The sequence below is a fragment of the Coloeus monedula genome (genome assembly GCF_965178545.1).
Source record: "Coloeus monedula genome assembly, chromosome: 4".
In the NCBI taxonomy this organism is placed as follows: Eukaryota; Metazoa; Chordata; class Aves; order Passeriformes; family Corvidae; genus Coloeus; species Coloeus monedula.
This window is the reverse complement of record NC_138784.1, coordinates 31,714,571-31,732,026: the sequence shown is the minus strand read 5'-3', so window position 1 is coordinate 31,732,026 and position 17,456 is coordinate 31,714,571. Positions and strand designations below refer to the sequence as shown.

The 17,456-nt window shown below is 38.6% G+C and overlaps 1 protein-coding gene across 4 annotated transcripts in view; it reads right to left on the bottom strand.

Moving 5' to 3' along the window:
- Positions 1-543: 543 nt before the first annotated feature.
- The window catches only part of EEA1 (early endosome antigen 1), a 69,113-nt gene continuing 52,200 nt past the window's right edge, over positions 544-17,456 (bottom strand). For 3 of the 4 annotated variants that reach the window (XM_082280317.1, XM_082280319.1, XM_082280320.1), the window contains 7 exons: positions 13,857-14,042; positions 13,308-13,439; positions 11,311-11,496; positions 10,763-11,001; positions 9,173-9,293; positions 8,729-8,827; positions 544-7,633 (listed from right to left, as the gene is read on the bottom strand). In XM_082280317.1, coding sequence (XP_082136443.1) covers positions 7,511-7,633; positions 8,729-8,827; positions 9,173-9,293; positions 10,763-11,001; positions 11,311-11,496; positions 13,308-13,439; positions 13,857-14,042 — 1,086 coding nt within the window. In that variant the 3' untranslated portion in view covers positions 544-7,510. The remainder of the gene's footprint in view (positions 7,634-8,728; positions 8,828-9,172; positions 9,294-10,762; positions 11,002-11,310; positions 11,497-13,307; positions 13,440-13,856; positions 14,043-17,456) is intronic. The other variant, XM_082280318.1, reaches the window with a different exon arrangement.

The window sequence follows — 17,456 nt, the reverse complement described above, 5'->3', positions numbered from 1 at the left end:
TAAAACAAGTGCTAGTTTTGAGTCTTCCATTTATGCCAATTGTCCAACTGCATCGAATGTGATGTCTGAACACAGCCAGTGACAGAAGGACTTTCATCAAATGTGGGATACTCAGCAGCCTCACACAGCTATTGGGAATTGAAAGACTACTCTGAATTTAACCTGTGAAAAAAACAGATTTGAAAAACAGTCATTATTAATGTGTCCTCAGGAATGTGAAAGCCTTTGTTGCAACACCCCACAACTCTAAGAAACTGGAACATTTAGCTTGTTCTTACATGTGTAAGAACAGGCTTCCCTACAGTTCATTTGTAAAACTACATATCCACCATTTCAAAATAGTTTTGCTGTCTGAAACAGGGCAAGGTAGTTTTGAATGATATAACCTGGTCTATTAGAAAGGTCTAATTTTTTTATTATTATTATTAATCATTCCTTTAACAGATTAGAAAACAAAAATGACATTTCAGCAACAATTCATCATAGTTTACACAGAACACGTTGATGCATGGTGTCACCTTCTCATTCAAATCCACAGCCACCTTCCAGATCACAAAGTTTAAGAATTACAGTGCACATTGGATTAAATTCTTCCACAATGTAAGGCACAACTACATGATCACAACTAGTAAACACAAACACTGAAAGCAGAACTTAAGAGAATAAAACTTCAATTATAAAGAAATAAAACCAAAACAGACTCATGCAAAAAATCTATCTACACCTACCAAGATGGTATGATCCAGTTTAGAAGTACAGTACTCTGTAAGTAAAACTGCAACGTAAGTCTTTTATAATACATTACTTCTAAATACCGAGTAAAAACTTATATTTTTTCCATTTATATTTTATACAATTATACAGAAATTAAGCTGTATGAACAATATTCACATCTGCAATAATAAACTGGTCATTAAAAGTCAGAAAAGAGGCAAATGAGACCATCTAATTTGTGGCACGCATCCATTACAGAACACCATTCATCAAGTTCACATCTCGAGTACTGAAGAAAAAAACCACGACCAAATGAATGATACGTTTGGTGACTGAGGCTATCTGTATCCAAATGACAAAGCTCCATACAAAATTGGTTTTACCCAGCAGACTATAATTATGAAAGCCTATGGTTACGATTTATTTCCTGTCCAACAGCTAGAGTTTGCAAGGTTGAAACTACAGAAGTTAAAAGAATTTAAAAGAATTTACAATAACTTGAAACTGTTGGATACTTTCAAATACACATTAAAAAAAAAAAAAGACAACTCTTTTCCTTTTTGGTGATAAACTTTTGCAATTTTGGCATTCACTATAACTTTTACACAACATGACAGTGAGAAAACCTTATTAAACTTACCTAATATTTGAATTTCACACTGAGAGGTAGCTTAAATTAAATCTTATGTAATGGCATCAAATGGGGGGGGTTGGGGGTGTGACTATTTTTTGGTGACTTTTTTCTTTTCTTACAAAAGTGATTATTTCTATACAAGCAGCATTTTAGACATATTACTATAAAAAGTTCTGGTATTTGCTAACCCAGTGAGACGTTCTTTCAAACATCCCTTTTGTGCCAGGAATCAAGCTCCAGCATGAAACAATGGAGGACTTTGCCATAAAGCCAACAGTAGTAGCCTGGACCTGCCAGCACTGACCTGTTGACATAAAACAATGAATATCCTTTCCCAGCCCTCTTTTCCCAAAAAAAAAAAGCAGAAAACACAGATGAATTTGGTTATAGTGTTATGTTTCAGTCACAGAGGGAGGGAAAATTGTAAAACATGCCTACCAGGCTCCTGCCTTCATACAACATTGATCTAAAGGGGTAGCAGGGCTTCAGCAATCTTCAAATGCACAGACACTTCTCTATCTGCTGCATAGTGAGTGCGTAGTATGTGGAGAGCTACAGACAATAGGCAGAGTTTATTACATTACCTAGTACCTACACTCTTCGTTATTGTGAACTTAAGGGGTATCTAATGATCTCTCTAAATATGCAAACCTTTTTATTCAGTGTCCCTTTAAAAAGAAACAGAAAATATACCTCAAAAACCACGTTTCCATGGCAGGACTGATATGCTATTATAGCTAGTTTTGAAAAGTACATCCATTAGTGCTTTTGGAGAGACTGTGTTTGGACAATAATTTTAAACTTATTCTAGAAGGGATGCTGAGGTGAAGACTTCAAAACCAAAGAAATGGACAACTGGCAAGATCCTTGCAAATACATAAAATTCTCTTTTTTTCTCATTTTATAATCTTAAAATGAAGTTCTACAAAGACGTGTGTGACTAACATGGTTTTTGTTGTTACACGTGCTCTCAGATGATGATTGTGTTTTTGGTAAAAGGAACTGTGAGTGCAATTCTCCTTAGGGCCAAATGCATACAGTGAAAAATCCAGCTGACAATAGACCTGCTGTCCAATGACTACAGCTAATACACATGCATTGCACACGATGCCATTCCACTTACTGTAGATTCTCTTAGTTAGACAGCAAAAAGTGCACAGTGCAAATGACAGTGTTGTTTCCTAGTTCTCTGAGGATATGAGAGCAGGAGCGGTGGTACCTGAAAGAGCAATTTATCACTTTCAACATGCTCCAATCACGATATCATTCTTCCTGGCACAGTTTATATTCTGTTTGAACTTCAATTCCAGCACTGTTCCATCCATCACTGAGTACTGGCCATGTATTTTTTTAAGTTTTGCAACAAGCATTTATTCCCACTGCATGGTTAACTGACACTTTACAATCCAGAAGAGCAGTTGAGTTTTCCAGGTCCCTTTATAAATGTCACTTGTCTTACATCTAGCATGAGAAGCTCAATTGTTCTGGCTCATGTAATGCAAACACAGAGAGGTTACTTCATGCTTCTGCTCCCAAATCCCTCCTTGCTTCACTAATAAAGAAGCTTTTGCAGCGAGGATTCACAAATAATCCTAATAGTCCCAAAGCCAACAAACGTAGTTACTCTGTTCTTGTGTACCTAGTGCTCCACATTAAATGGCAACTTGGTTACTTGACACCTTTCAAAAACAGAGGCAAACCCCACATTGCACCCTACAGCTTAAACTCTTGTGCCAGAGAGTGAAGCCAGCTAAAAAATAGGATTCCTCTACACCTCTTGCCTCTGTTGGAAGCTGCAGCAGAAAATTCCTTTTGTCTCTTCATCTCCAGACAGCAACTTTTCCTGCTGTGACTCGTTACTTTTATCTTCTTCATTCAACCTCTGTAGAAGAGGGAAGATTACTGTAGGGAGTACATGGCGAGAAGAAATAAGTAACAGTGAACCACAGCCAGCTAAGATCAAAAGCCTGCCACTGACCTCTGCAATGTGTCTCCAGTATGATGTACTGCTAATGATGCCATGATGATTTTTTGCCTCTTTTTATACCCCTTGTATACCTTATAACTTCTGTACTCTTAGTGGTTTTTAGCCTACATTCTTAGACTTATTTGTCAAGCTAGGAGACTAAACATTTTAGAAGCTTCGTAGCTAGGGATCAGTGTGCCCCAGACCCCAAGGTCCTCTCCAGAACACATTCTGTAAACTAAGATAGAACCATCCACGGAAGGTTCCTTGGAGGGGGGGGCTCACTCGAGCCTCTCATTGGGGAATCTTTGATAGATATGCTAATTAGTAAGACCTATAACGATATACCAGACCTTTTGGGGGTGTGCAGTGCAGTGTGCATTTGGGTGCATTCAATCTGGACATAGTGCACCTAAAGATCCTTAAAATAAATACCAAGGTAAAATCCCTTTTTCCCTTCTAACCATGTTTGATTCTTGATTTTAAGAGCAGGAAAAGGCATCACTGACATGAGGCCAGAGCAGAACAGTAGGATTTGGCATTTGTGAGGCAAAAATGCAAGGGACTGCACGTCTTTGACTGGAAAAAGAGGTGTTGTCTCCAGGAAGTTAAAAGAACCTTTCCCAAACCTTAGTAAGACCATCCTTTACACACTTACGAAAGCTTCCTTAGCCTGTCTCTGCCCACAAAGCAGCTGGTCTCTCACATTCTGCTCTCGCAGCAATTCTGAATGTGGATGGACAGATGGGACAGTTGGCACAGTTTCAAGAGCAAAGCCCACACTTCACTATCCCATTCCTGATCCCACAGTAATGACTAAGGCTGCTTCAGCATCCCACAAACCTTCCAGTTTGAGTGCTGGTTTTGACATTATTTTCACCTCTTCCTCTATAATAGCCACTCCTCACTGAACCAGAGCAATCTGCCTCTTGCTAGAGGCTGTAAAAACACATCACTCTGCATCTCCAGTTCCAAGACTCAGTCTCTTCTGCCATTTTATTATTTTTTCCCTCTGTTTCTGTGTCTGCAGTCTGAAAAGTCAGTACATTAAACTGTTTTGTCTGGAATAATTTAATTTACTGTGGTAAAAGTCACCAGGCTTTTTACTTGGTTTTAAAGCAGTGGAACAAAAAGCCCACATTCCTATTGAAACATGCCCATCAAAACACTCAGACTCTGCAAGCATATTTGTAAATACACAGCTTTTCACCTTCCAGTTTTCCTTATTATGGGACATTTTATTGAGCGTGAACACAGCTTTCAACCTGGCAGTGAAGCAGTGAAGTATACCATCATCCTGTCAACAAATACAGACCAGCACTAAGAAATTTAAGTACAAAAGAAGGAGCATAAGACTCAGCAATGGAGTCATAAATCTACTCCAGTGAAAAGATGTAGAAGTTGGGACCTACTGCTGCAGAATCAAAACTCAAGCATGAAAGTTTCTACCCCATTGTTCCTCCAGATTTTAACAATCCTTCTTTCTACAAATGTGTGTTCAAAAAGTATTTCCATCCCCTCAAAAAGCTGGTTATATAAACTGGCCAGCAAAAAGCAACTTTCAAAAATCAAACTGGTTTTGCCCTGAAGCTGAAGAGCTCCACACCGAGGTGTGATCTGCAGTCAACCAACCGCACTGCTTCAGCAACCTGCTGCGAAAGGTGACTCTGCTTGTCTTTACACAATGGCATCCCAAAAGGCTGAACTAAGAACAACCTCAGAGCTTCTACCACTGCAGAAGTCTCTCCTGAGCTCTCACACTTTCCCAGTGAAAAGCAAAACGCCTAAACACAACTGAATCTTCTAACCACTTTCCTAGCTCCCCTAAAAGATCTCCATCTTCCTCTGCTTCATGTGCTTTGATCTTATGCAGCTGTGGGAAGTTTCTCCCTTCCCTCTAAAAATCCTTCCTGCTCTATGTGGTTGTCCTTCACCCTGAGAACAGCACAAGGCTCTGTGTGTTACACGAAAGAGCAGAATGCATCTAGGCTGGAGCATGACTGTCACATCTCTACTTTTCCCACATTTCTAAAGTCAGACAAAGAAAGACTCTAAAGCAAATTTTTCGGTTTCTCTCAGTAAACAAATAAATAGAAAAAAAAATTCCCAGAGGCAGAGATTCTGTTCATATTTTCTATTCAAAAGATTCTTATGCCAAACAGTTACATTGATGAAGAGAAACAGGGAGTCCAGAGGCTCTGTTCGTATGGAATTGTTGCAGCAATTGGTTTTTTTTGAGCAAGCAACTCTCAAGTTCAAACCAGAAAAGCAGGTCAGTGTTTTGTATAAACCACAGGGGTAACCCAAACCCTTTTACAGTGACAAGAACAAGTTACATAATTCAGCTGGCTTTTGGGAAATAAGAACTGAATTTTAAGAAAGCTCCTTGACACTGCAAATGTAGAACTAGCTGGGTAAGTTGAAAGGGGATATGAAACATATCGATCACTACTTCTGGAGTAGAGGGATAAAATTTCTTCACTTGACAGTTAATCAAGACAAGACATTTTTCATAAAAGAGACACTTCTTCATTCACATCTAGAGCTGTAACTAGATAAAAGCAAACAAATCTTCCTAATGATGACTAAGCTTCCATCATTGTGACAGAATTTGATTCCTTGCCTGAGGAAAGAAGTAGAGGAATTCAGGACACAACCCTTTTTTCTGAACGGCTGGCAAAATTTGGTAAGATACTGAAGCATTTGCAGGGTAGAGAATTTATTAGGGTATTTAAGACAAAAAATTCCTAAATATTGGAAGACATAACCCCTGCTTGGAAGAAATAATCTTAAGGGTTTTGAAATACCAGATATACAGGGAAGAAAAGTTAGAGACAGGCAGGCAAAAACAGAGGTGCAAACAAAATCACAACAAAAAAGAAGTTTGGACCCTACATGAACTGTACAAGAAACTTCTGTTCCCAGTACAGAAAATATGAATAAATATTTAAAATCATATACAGTGGCCTCTTAGTTAGAGCTGTTTGGCTTATAACTAAGCCAGCAGCAGGAGATTCACACCACCATTCTGAGCAGACTAAATCACATAGCTGACACAACACTTCAGAGCCCCTGGTAATGGGGGTCAGATGGAGTAATGGAAAAGTGAGGTCTGTTAGGTGTAGCAGGAGTTCAGCTTCTTCCACCAAAAGCTGAGGGAAGGGACAGAAGAAAAGGTCAGATAAACTACAGTTGTCTCAAAAAATACTTTTTCTTAGTTGGATACCGGGCTTGGAAGGTCTGGATGTCCCTTAGAACAGCAGTGATCTCTCAGTGCTTCCAGGGTATGGGCAGGGGCAGAGATGTCCTACAGGCTTTTATTATTTGTTCGCTTTTTAAAAGCCACATGTAAGGGTTTCTTGAATATTAAAATCCATCAGCCAAATTCGTAAAAGTGAAATCAATCACTATGGGATGAAATATTGTAATGTATCATATAATATTGCTACAATGCCAGATAAACTTTGTCTCACCATTTGTTCACACATACTCTCTCAGAGAGACAGACACACTCACACACCAACTGTGCAACGCAGTATGTGTAAAGATGTTCCAGCACTCAAGCGCTGTATTTGGATAAAGACTTGGGCGCTGATACTACAAGTGGGCAAATAAAACTGAGCTGAACTTGAGTCCAGCCATTACCCTCACTGTAGAGTTCAAACTTTACAGAGAAAATGCAGGAACCAGAGAGACAGAGAAAAAACAAAATCACAGGGGGTTATAAAGAACATCAGATATGCAATCAAATGCGACAATTAGTTATGTTTTTACAGCAACATTTGATACATAAAATCCTCACAATTTTTTGCATCTTCCTTTTTCTTTGAAGGAAACAAGAATAAACTTCAATATCACATAAATGCTGTTTCTCTTGAACAAAAAAATAAAAGATAAAAAAATACATTGTTACTCCTCTGTTTAAACTTTATTTACAAATAACTGGGTATTTCTAATCTAGACATAAAAGCTCTTTCCATGATTAATGTCAGTAAGCTATGGATGATCTGAGCCCATGTCTCACAAAAAAATACAATAGTTTTGCTTGGTATCAATAAACATTTTAAAATATACTAGATTTTGCCAAGTGTTACAATCATTGTCCAAACTGAATAGTAGTCTGAGTGCTGAATGAAGTGCATCAACAGAAATAGTAAATTTTAGTGTAACATTTCTTTGTCACTCACGATAGCCAGTTATCCTTGCAAGTCATTAAAGCAAGTATCACAGACTCGGACAGGCTTCTTGGAAGAAGGAGTTAAGGCATTCTTTGCTGAGCACTCGGCACAAAAGATATTCCCACACTGTCTACAGTGATGCTGCAGAAGAGAAGAAACATACATGCTGAACATTGGTGGCAGAGCAGTGATGAGTAATAGAGATCACTATCATGTTAAGTCAACTCTCAGCCAAATCAGCTGTCATGTTCCAAAAGTTAATTTTAGTTTTTAAGTAGCAGCTACCTAGCACAGAGAAGGTCATATGAGTAAATAGTTTCTAAAGGATAAATGAGTAAAACATTCAGAAGTGCTTCACTGAGTCAAGAGAATATACCAGTTTCAGAAATGAGATGCTTAAGTTCATCCTCCTCTTAAATTTGCTCTCTTGAACTTGTTCTGATCACATGAAATACATTCTTCTTATATGTAACTACCTCTTTCACATTGAGAAGTATCCTTGAATCAAAGGATCCAGGAGCCTTTGCTCAAAGGCTACCCAAAGAACATCACTGAAATAGTGCAGGCCGGGGGGAGTCACCTAAGACCAAGTCAGGAAGCTCTGCAAAAACGAACCTCACAAATATCCCTCATCTACTTCATTGCCAAGTCATTTGTTGGACGGGTGCTCATCTCTGGATGAAGGGCAGACCCTGCCAATTGATGCTAACATCTTAGCTGACCACAGCTGCTTTTACAACCAAGGTCTGACTACAGACCTAAAACACATCCAGTTGTTTTTTCTGTTCCATGTCTAGCTGGTGTTTAGAAATGTAGAGTCACAAAGCACCAGATCATGGTGATGCTTCATATTTTCACACATACCTAATTTCAACCAATTTACATTCCTTTTATACCCATAAATCTAGTTTGGACTGGTTATAAATATATTTTCTGTCAATATGCTTACAACTGTGATTTTGCCTGCTTGCAAAATTGAAAGCATTTAAACACTGTTTAAATGAAGCATTTTAACACTGTTTATAAGCTGATGCTGTGAAAATGGAAAAAGAACCATGAATAAAGTAAGCTCCACAGCCCTTATTTTTAATGTGTTAAGGCACTGCAAACCATAACTGCATATTCTGAGATGTCTTGAGAATCACAGCACTATTTTCTGAAGTCTGTATCCCATCTAAGAGTTTGAAAACAATAAAAATAGAAAATCGCCACAGACACAGAGTAGAACACACCTACCCTTCTTACTGTCACTGAAAAGCCTTTTCCACAAGCCATACAATTCTGTACCTCATTGTCTTCTGCCCACTTCCTGTTGAGAGCTTGGGTGTGTTTGATCTATACAGAAGATGTAAAAAAAAGCATCAGGCTTTTTAAAAAAATGCATGTCTAATTCCCCCTAATATCCTCTATTTCCACAGCACACACTACCCATTGCAGAATAAAAGCACCAATTCTGTAATGATACTCAGGGCTTATGTTTGTTAAGAGAGGAAACCTTCCAAGCTTCAAAACTATAAGCAGATTTAATGACACACAGACAGAAGTACGACCCTCACACACCACAAACATAACACCTTAATTGACCCTAAAAGGCAACCCACCACCAATCTGACACAAATTTTAAATTCTCCTAAGGTTCCAGAGAATCAACAGGTTTCATAGCTTCAAATCAAATTATACCTGTAATGACTGGTTTTCTCGGCCAAGTTCCTGCATTGCAGCAGTTGTATTGTCCAGCTTTTTCTTCATTTCTACAAGTTTGGCTTGAAGCTTTTCAATTTCTCCCTCACTTTTTATACACCTGGTAAAATAATAAATAGTCAGCTCAAAGCATTTAAGACAATGTACACTGTGTGTCCTTTGGGCCAATTGTCAGTCTGAGAAGCTACCTGCATAAAACACAGCCCAAAAAATCCTTGCTCTGAAAAGTTCTTGGATGCCTTGACCAGGAAAACATTCTGTTGTAACAATCAGTTAAAGATTATACTGGCATTGCTCCTAAGTATCTGCAGCTTATCAATACCTGGAGTTACTCCCCAAACCAGGGACAATGCTGAATGCAGTCCCCCTCAACATCAAGCCCTGATAAATACCCCTGTGCAACAGGACGCTCTCACAAACGAGCTGCTGCAGATGAGGTCAGACAACAGAACAGAAAAGGAACCTTCTTCTTCTAGCAAGGCCACCTCCCATCAGCTGAAACTCAGTTAACTGCTGAAAGCCAAATTTCAAAGGGTATTTTTCTGCCAAGATGTAAACAGCTACTAGATGAGTTCAACACAGTACAGCAAGGGATTGCCAAAGAAAGAGAATCTCACTTGAACTGATCCCATCCTTTCCCAAGGTCTACTGCTCAAAAGTCAAATCACCAAGCTTGACAGTACCAACAAAAGGTTTCCCCTCTGCCTTCACCAAACGTGTCAGGAAATAAGGACAAAGAAAGCTTCCAGTTTCACAGCTGTTTCTTTTACCCTGGAAATCACTGCATTCAGGTAGCTTCTGCTGCCTTGCAAGGCCTCCTGCTGCCTGAAGGAAAAGCACTCTGCTTACCAAAGACTTAAATATATTGTAGAGACAACAGCAGGACTGGAGAAAATAAGACTGCAGGTTTTCAGGAGGAAGAAAATGCCTCCTTTGTGAAAATTAGTCTATATAATCCAATTACATATTCAGTCTCCTAACACGGAGTAGTGGGCACACCTGGGAGTTCCTATGCAAATTCTGTGTTACTTAAGGGGTCTTTTCCAGGCTTCTGGATGACTATTGCAACTATTCCAACTGAATCAAGGCATGGGAGCCTCAGAGTAATGGAGAAGGACAGTTAGCTCAGGTAAAAGAAGTTCTCTCTGCCAGGCCTCACAAGGTTCACAAAACAGATGAGAAGCCACAGCCTATATACCTGAAATCTCAGAAGAGCCCAGTGGAAGCAAGTAAGCCCAGTAAAAAGGCTCTTACAGATGGACATAAATCTTTGACAGCAAGCACAGAGCTGTGGCTTGGGTGATAAGTAAAGATCCTGACAAGCCTGCCTCGTTTTCTACAGAATGATCACAAAGAGCACAGCTGGTTCCCAAAACCCCTTGCTGTGCTTTGGCAGGGATGACAGAATGTTGCACTCTGGAAACTGTACCCACAGCCCAGGCACTAAGAACAAATACAGATTTAAACAAAGCACGAATAGAGAATCCTGAATCAACTCAAACAAGTTTTCATTCTCATTTCATTTCATTTCTCAAACTACACTTCCGTATCATCATGGCCACAGCTTACCTCTCCAGCAACGCTCTCCTCTCATCCTGATTATTCTGGACTGTTGCTTCCAAGACAGCATTGTCCCCACGTAAATCATCTGTCTGTTTCTCCAGCTCACTCACTCGTCTTTGACTGCTTTGCCACTCTTTCTTCATGGTAGCCAGATTTTCATTCAGGGCTGTGACCTGCATGGTGAGCTTGGTCTCCTCTTCCTCATGTTTCCGTTTTTCTTCTTCTTTGTCTTTTTTCTCTGTGTGCTATGAAAACAATGGAAAAATGAAAAACAAGCCTCCAAGCATTCTCTGTCTATTCCTTATATTTAATTGAGGCAAACAATCTTACCGTAACAGAATCACGACTTTTAATCAACAAACTCTACTAGACAAGGCTGTCACCTCACTGAATTTTCCTATACCATTAAATGCCTCAAAGATTTTTGATCTTGTCATTCAGAAACTCATGTAAAGTGAAACTAAAGTCAACCCATTGCTTCTTTTCTGTCCCAAAGAGAAGAATCCAAAGGCATGTTCACAAAACAGCAGTCTCATACTCTCTAACATACTAACCAGTTTGGCTTCAATTTCAGCACATTCTTTCTTCAGCTCCTCTTCTCTCTTTTCCAGCTGATCTTTGACAGCTTGATGTTTTTGTTTCTCCTGTTCCAGAGTTGAATTTGTATTATCTATTTTGCCCTGCAGTTCTAATTTCTGTTGAATCAATAGCTGGTTTGCATCCTTGAGATTTGCCACCTCCTGTTAGGATACAGAGTTCAAAGTTAAAGTAGCAACACTGAAAATGTAAATGGATTTAAATTCAAAAAGACTGTAATCCTTTCCTAGGAGAGGACAGCAATAATTTTTAGTTTTATCACTGGAAGAAAGGATGATTTTATAGCACAAAACATCAGTGATTTTCATGATCAAAGATTTTAAACTTATACTATGATCAACATTTAATTTTAAAAATATTTTAATGCATGTTTCTGCTAAGTAGAGAGGAAGATCTGTTGAATTGTTTTCTATTCCTTGAAAAGATGCATCCATTGTCATTTTCTAGGTACTAAATTCTAAATTTTATTTTTTTTATTCTAAATACTAATTCTAAAATTTACTTCACATTGTTCTCTGGTTGCAATAATGAGGTCAAAAACTTTGTAATGACAATGTAAAACTGAATGCTTATGGATGAAAGTTAGTTTCTATTAGTCTTAAATGTATAAAAAATTACTCTCTGTTTTAAGCAAGTGGGATGACATAATTAATGGCTTTACTTGTTCTTCTGTAACTGAACTCAAGTAGAATAGTTAGTATAATTTATAGAAATCACTTTCCTTAAAATTACACAGCCAAGCATGTAGGTACTAACAGACTAATAGGGGTGAACCATTTTTGCATAAACAAAAATTCAGAATACAAGTTAAAACCAAACCGAGGACAGTGAAGAGAACATATCCTCAGAACACGAGGATGCCCTACAGATAGGTATACATCCATTCCTTGCTAGGAGATGGGAAACAGAATTTAAGTCTTTGGAGACTCTCAGCCTGATTGCTTGTAAGGAGATCAAGAAATGACTATTAACCTGACACTGGTGTGCATACGTTTTACATCTTTTTAAATTTTATTCTTTAGAATAGAGATTTTAGGAACAAGAATTAGAATACCTTTCCCCACGCACAGATTGCCTAAGAGAAACAAAGTACAGACTTATAACTAAAAATTACAGACCTTTTCCTAAGCAATGGAGAACAAAACAACATCTGAAGGTCGTAAGTTCTCATGTTATTTTCTTATTAGTGTATAAGGAATTGTACCTGTATTTATACTTGCACAACAATTTAAACTAAGTGTGCTTAACAGATGCAAATATAACGGCTAGTAGTTCATTATGGAAAACACAAACTACAGCCTTTTAGGAATGTTTGTTTTTATAGAGACTAAAAAACAGAATATATAGAGTTTGACAAGAAACAGTTAGTTTTATTGAAGACTAAAAATTATTTCATTAAAGCCTCCCAACTTTTACCCTTTAGGGAGCTCAACTGATTGTTAAGATTTTGGAAAAGAGTTTGTCTTTTATGAGGTGCCTGACATTGTTTCTTCCCCAACTGTGACTTTTTAAGACATTTTATTAAAGAACACTAAGGGAGTTTCAACTCTACCATGCATGCCTGAGATGCCCCAGATGTGCCTAGAATATCTGGAAAAGTTCACCATCGTGACTCTTTTGGACAGCCCTTCATTGCAGAAGAGTCAAGCAGGGGTATGCAGAGTGAATTTACAGTGGAACTAAAGAAAAGCCGGGACATACAACCCATCCTGAAGCCAAGACAAGTTATGCAGCCCACCTGGCTCACTAGGCCCTGGTACTCAAGGATCATCACCAATCAAGACATCATTGCTGAGGAAGCTCAACAAAATCTGGGCTTTAGTTCCCTTACCTGTAATACCAATATTTACAGTAACCATCTTTGCAAAGCCATTCCAGATAACATCTACTGAGTAGGCACATATTTCTCATCAGATAACCAAACACATGAAGAAGACTCAGCTTGTCTCAATACCTTCTCAAATTCTTGCTTGCAGGCTCTAAGCTCTTCACCCAGCTTGGCACTTTCTTTTTCAAGTCTAGTCCTTATTTCCTGGAGCTCTGCAGTTTTACATTTTTCATTAGCCAAATCTTTTTCTTTCAAAATCTTGAAGAGAAATAAAAGTGCTAGAAAAGTTACTTCTTCCAAGTTCACAAAATAAAAAACCCAACCAATCAAAAAACATCCAGGGTCCAAAAACTACCTGGTGGCTTTGTAATTATGGGGAAACAACTGCCATATACCTATCCACAGTTTGTAATGCAATTAGCAGCATGATTGCAGTTTTAGATTTAAAACTAATGTTTTCCCGCCTGTCTAGCCACAAACCTGTCTAGAACAAATTAGCAGCATATTTTGAACCAAATTCACTACAACTGTCTCTTTTTTAAGTCTTTTTACCAGAGGTTCAGTAAAACAGTCATTGTTATGCTCTCAAATTGGAGATGTAATAGAAAATAATAAAAGGTGCCTGCATGGGGTGGATGTGACTGTGTGGAGATTTCAAAAGGCAGAGGCATTTACCCTGTCATTCTGAAGATCTTGTAGCATTTTGGTCTTCTCACCCAGCTGCTGTTCTTTCCTTGATGCATCCTGCTCCAGTGTAGACTTAGCTTTCTTCAGTTCCTGAATCTGTTGATTATTGCTAGCAATTCGATTCCTGCTGGAAACTAATTCTTCTTGAGCTAGAGCAAGTTTTTCTTCTGTGGACTAATTAAAAAGAGAGTTCTGCAAGTTATCTGCCAGTATAAAAGCTTCAAATACTAAACAGCCAGTTAAACATTTTCCAAGTAGAAAAATTTCTACCTAGAGGGTAACATTTAGCTTCAAATGTTGACAGAGCATAACTACAGAAACTTCTAGTTTACAAAGTAATTTCCAGGAACAAACCTTACTGTACATATTCCAGCTTGCATCCTTACACAGACAAAAGGTGAAAACATGCAGAAGGGCAGAGAATAAAAACTGACAAAAAGAGAATGAACTTGAATTTGCTCACACAAATTTATTTTATCTAGGCAAATCAACAGTTCTATAACTCTAGACTGCTGTTACTTAAGAACCAGTGAAGCTATACTTTGAAGATTTCAAAAATAATTCAGTGTTATTTTTTACCAATGACTTAATAAAGTTAGTGCTAGAACAACTGTAAAATTTCTTAAAATTCTGAAGTGAAATGTACAAGATAAAAATGCTAATATCAGGAGAAAATGTTTCACAGTTTCTGCTGCACAAGCATTTTAAACATTAAGTTTAAACTTTCATTCAAAAGCTACAGATGATAGTTCATTTGCCTCTAACTCTCACCATTAGCTAGAAAAAAACTTTGATTTATCTCACAAAATCCCAAGAAACAATCCAAAACTTGCACCCAAAGCCAAAGCTCAGTCTGTTTGCTCACAGCAAAATCAAACTTCAGGGGTCTTTCTGAGTTAATGTTCTGGAGGTTACTTTTTTAAACCTGCTACCTTAGGTAAAGACCAGTTCCACTTGGAACCCACAAGAAAAAAACCAAACAAACTCATCCACTTCTTCAAAATATTGGAATTTTATGGAAATTTTTGATGCTATGATACAGAAGATGAGCTGAGATTTATTATTAGTAATAAGTTTATTGCCTTCAGTGCAGCAGTAAGGATTTCAATTTTTTTCAAGAAAAACTCAATTATTTTTGAAGCTCTTGCTTAAATATTAATCAAACCTCTTGTTGAAGGTTAGTGGTTTTAAAAGGAACTATAAGCAGAATTTTCCCTTCATTCAATTATGCAGATGCTTTAGTCACTCCCATGTTGATTTAAAAGCTAATTCATTTCTGATGCCTCATGATCCTCCTTTGTAATATCTGAAGTATTTTGCTTGTAGAGACAGACTTAATTTGAAACAGCAGTGATGGAACACTGCTGATTCAACAGCATTTTCAACAATCCCCATGACTCTTAAAAAGCTCACAATGGCTTTTAAAATTAATTTTCAAATAAATCACTTTATTTGCTTTCTGAGGTATTAGAGTTTACTACTTAGCATTTTGAAAGGTGTTGACTCAGAATTTTTTGTAAGCAAAATAGGAGGTGCTTTAGCAGTTTTCAAGGTTTCAGCAGGGTGGGCATTTCAGAAACTAAAATTATCCCACTCTGCTCCATTGTGTTCAGTGGAATACCATATTTTCCTAACACTGAGGAAGGACAGGAAGTCTAGCATCATCATGTAAGATCTTCACAGGAAAACCCAACAGCCTCTGTAGTTTTAGAACGAAGCATAATAAAGCCACAGCTTTTATTCACATTTGTTTCCAATAGAAGAAATGTGGTTACATCAAATTTTCTAGCATCAGATAATGAAATTTGATGAAGTAGATAGTGACACCCATACACTAGTCGGGTACTTCTCTCTCAATCCACCCCACAAAGTCTCTGCACTGTACAGGTTATCTCACTGTGTCTATACCGAGACTGAGACAAGGAACAGGCACCGAACAGAAGAGGTCAATCAGTACTCATTTTTGTAAATAAAGAAGAATGCTAGGTTGACTGGTACAGAGTTTAAATAAATACAGATATTTGAAAATTACAGTTTGATTCACTACAGCCTGGCCTGTGCCAGTGCAAATCGTTGTGCCAACATCACAACTGGTCCTAGCAGGGTGGTGGGACCCAGATTCATTCCACCTACATGAAGTGCACGAACAAGCATGTGAGTCTGTGTGCTCCCTGATCCCAGTCCACAAGGACCAACATTAAATTACTCACAGATGCTAACCTGATCTCTCTTCACTCCCTAAGAAAAAGAGTTAGACTGACTGTATGCAACTTAGGCTCCTGACTTACAGAACTGAGGTCTGGCAAGCATGAATTTTGTTCCAGAACATTCACTGAATATATGCTGGCAGCAATGCCAACATTGGAGACAAAGAAACATTCTTTTGAAAAAACAGAAGAAACCAGGACTGACTACAAAAAGCACGAATGCCAAAACTCAAGAACACTTGGCAGAGCTCAGGAGATCAGATTCACAGAAAGTGTCCTCACACTAAGTCAAAATCAAGGAAAAAATAACAGTTTGAACATTTTTATTAACTCTTCTATATAAAAAAATGCCTTTTTCACAAAAAAAAGGGTATGAATATATATATACACAAACAGATATTTGTATAAATAGGTGCGTGTATATACAAAAATTATTTGGTGGTATTCTTTTTTAATTATATATATCCTTTGTTATCAAAAAATACAGCTTTAACAAGCACTCAAATCCTACCCTATCTCTTTTTCCAGTCACAAAGACGAAAATGTGTGTGAAGTTACTGTTAGAGACATTTTTAAACCAAAGTAAATTTGCAGCAAATAGTATCCATAAAATTATAACTACATTCCCAGTTCCAATTTTATTATTTATCGTATTATTTTTTTATTTAATTACAACACTTCTTTAGTTTGCAGGACTCAGAGCTTCACAGTTTGCACCTGGCCACAGCACCATGGCTCGGGTGCCCTGCTGTGGACCCAGAAGCTCGGGCTCCGCGGTGCCGATGGCCCTGCGGAGAGCAGCGCCCCGCTCTGCAGCTCTGGCTCAGGCAGCGCTGGATGTCCAACTGCAAACCGCCCCGAAGCGTTCGCTCCCTTCTCAATGCCACCTCCGCCTCCCAGCCAGAGAGGAGCCATCGATCCCAGCAGTGATATTCCCGACAGACGCCAGCAGATGGTGCTCTGTGTACAGCCCAACTCCCGCCGTGCCCTCCCAGGAACTACCTTACACGTCACCCACACAGCCTCTCGTGATCCATCCTCACGCCTGGAACCTTGGCCCCGCCAACAGCACGGTGCCACAGCACGCGAGGATGTTTAAGTTTTCCCTTTTAACTCCAGCATTGCTTGGATGTCACGATATGGCCTGGCCATGCCTGTTCTGGACAATGCTGGGCTTCTGACACTGCTGACTCAACACAGCTGTGCAGGGAGTTCATATCTCTGCTGAAAATCCTGCACTGAATGACACCCAAGCTGACTCTACATACAGACCAGTTTTAAAAACTTCTACCACTGCCTACTGAGAAGATTAAGGCCAATCTAAAGCTCAGCCTAACCATCGGCTTTGGTTCCAAACTTTAAGCAAAACACACAGCTCTGG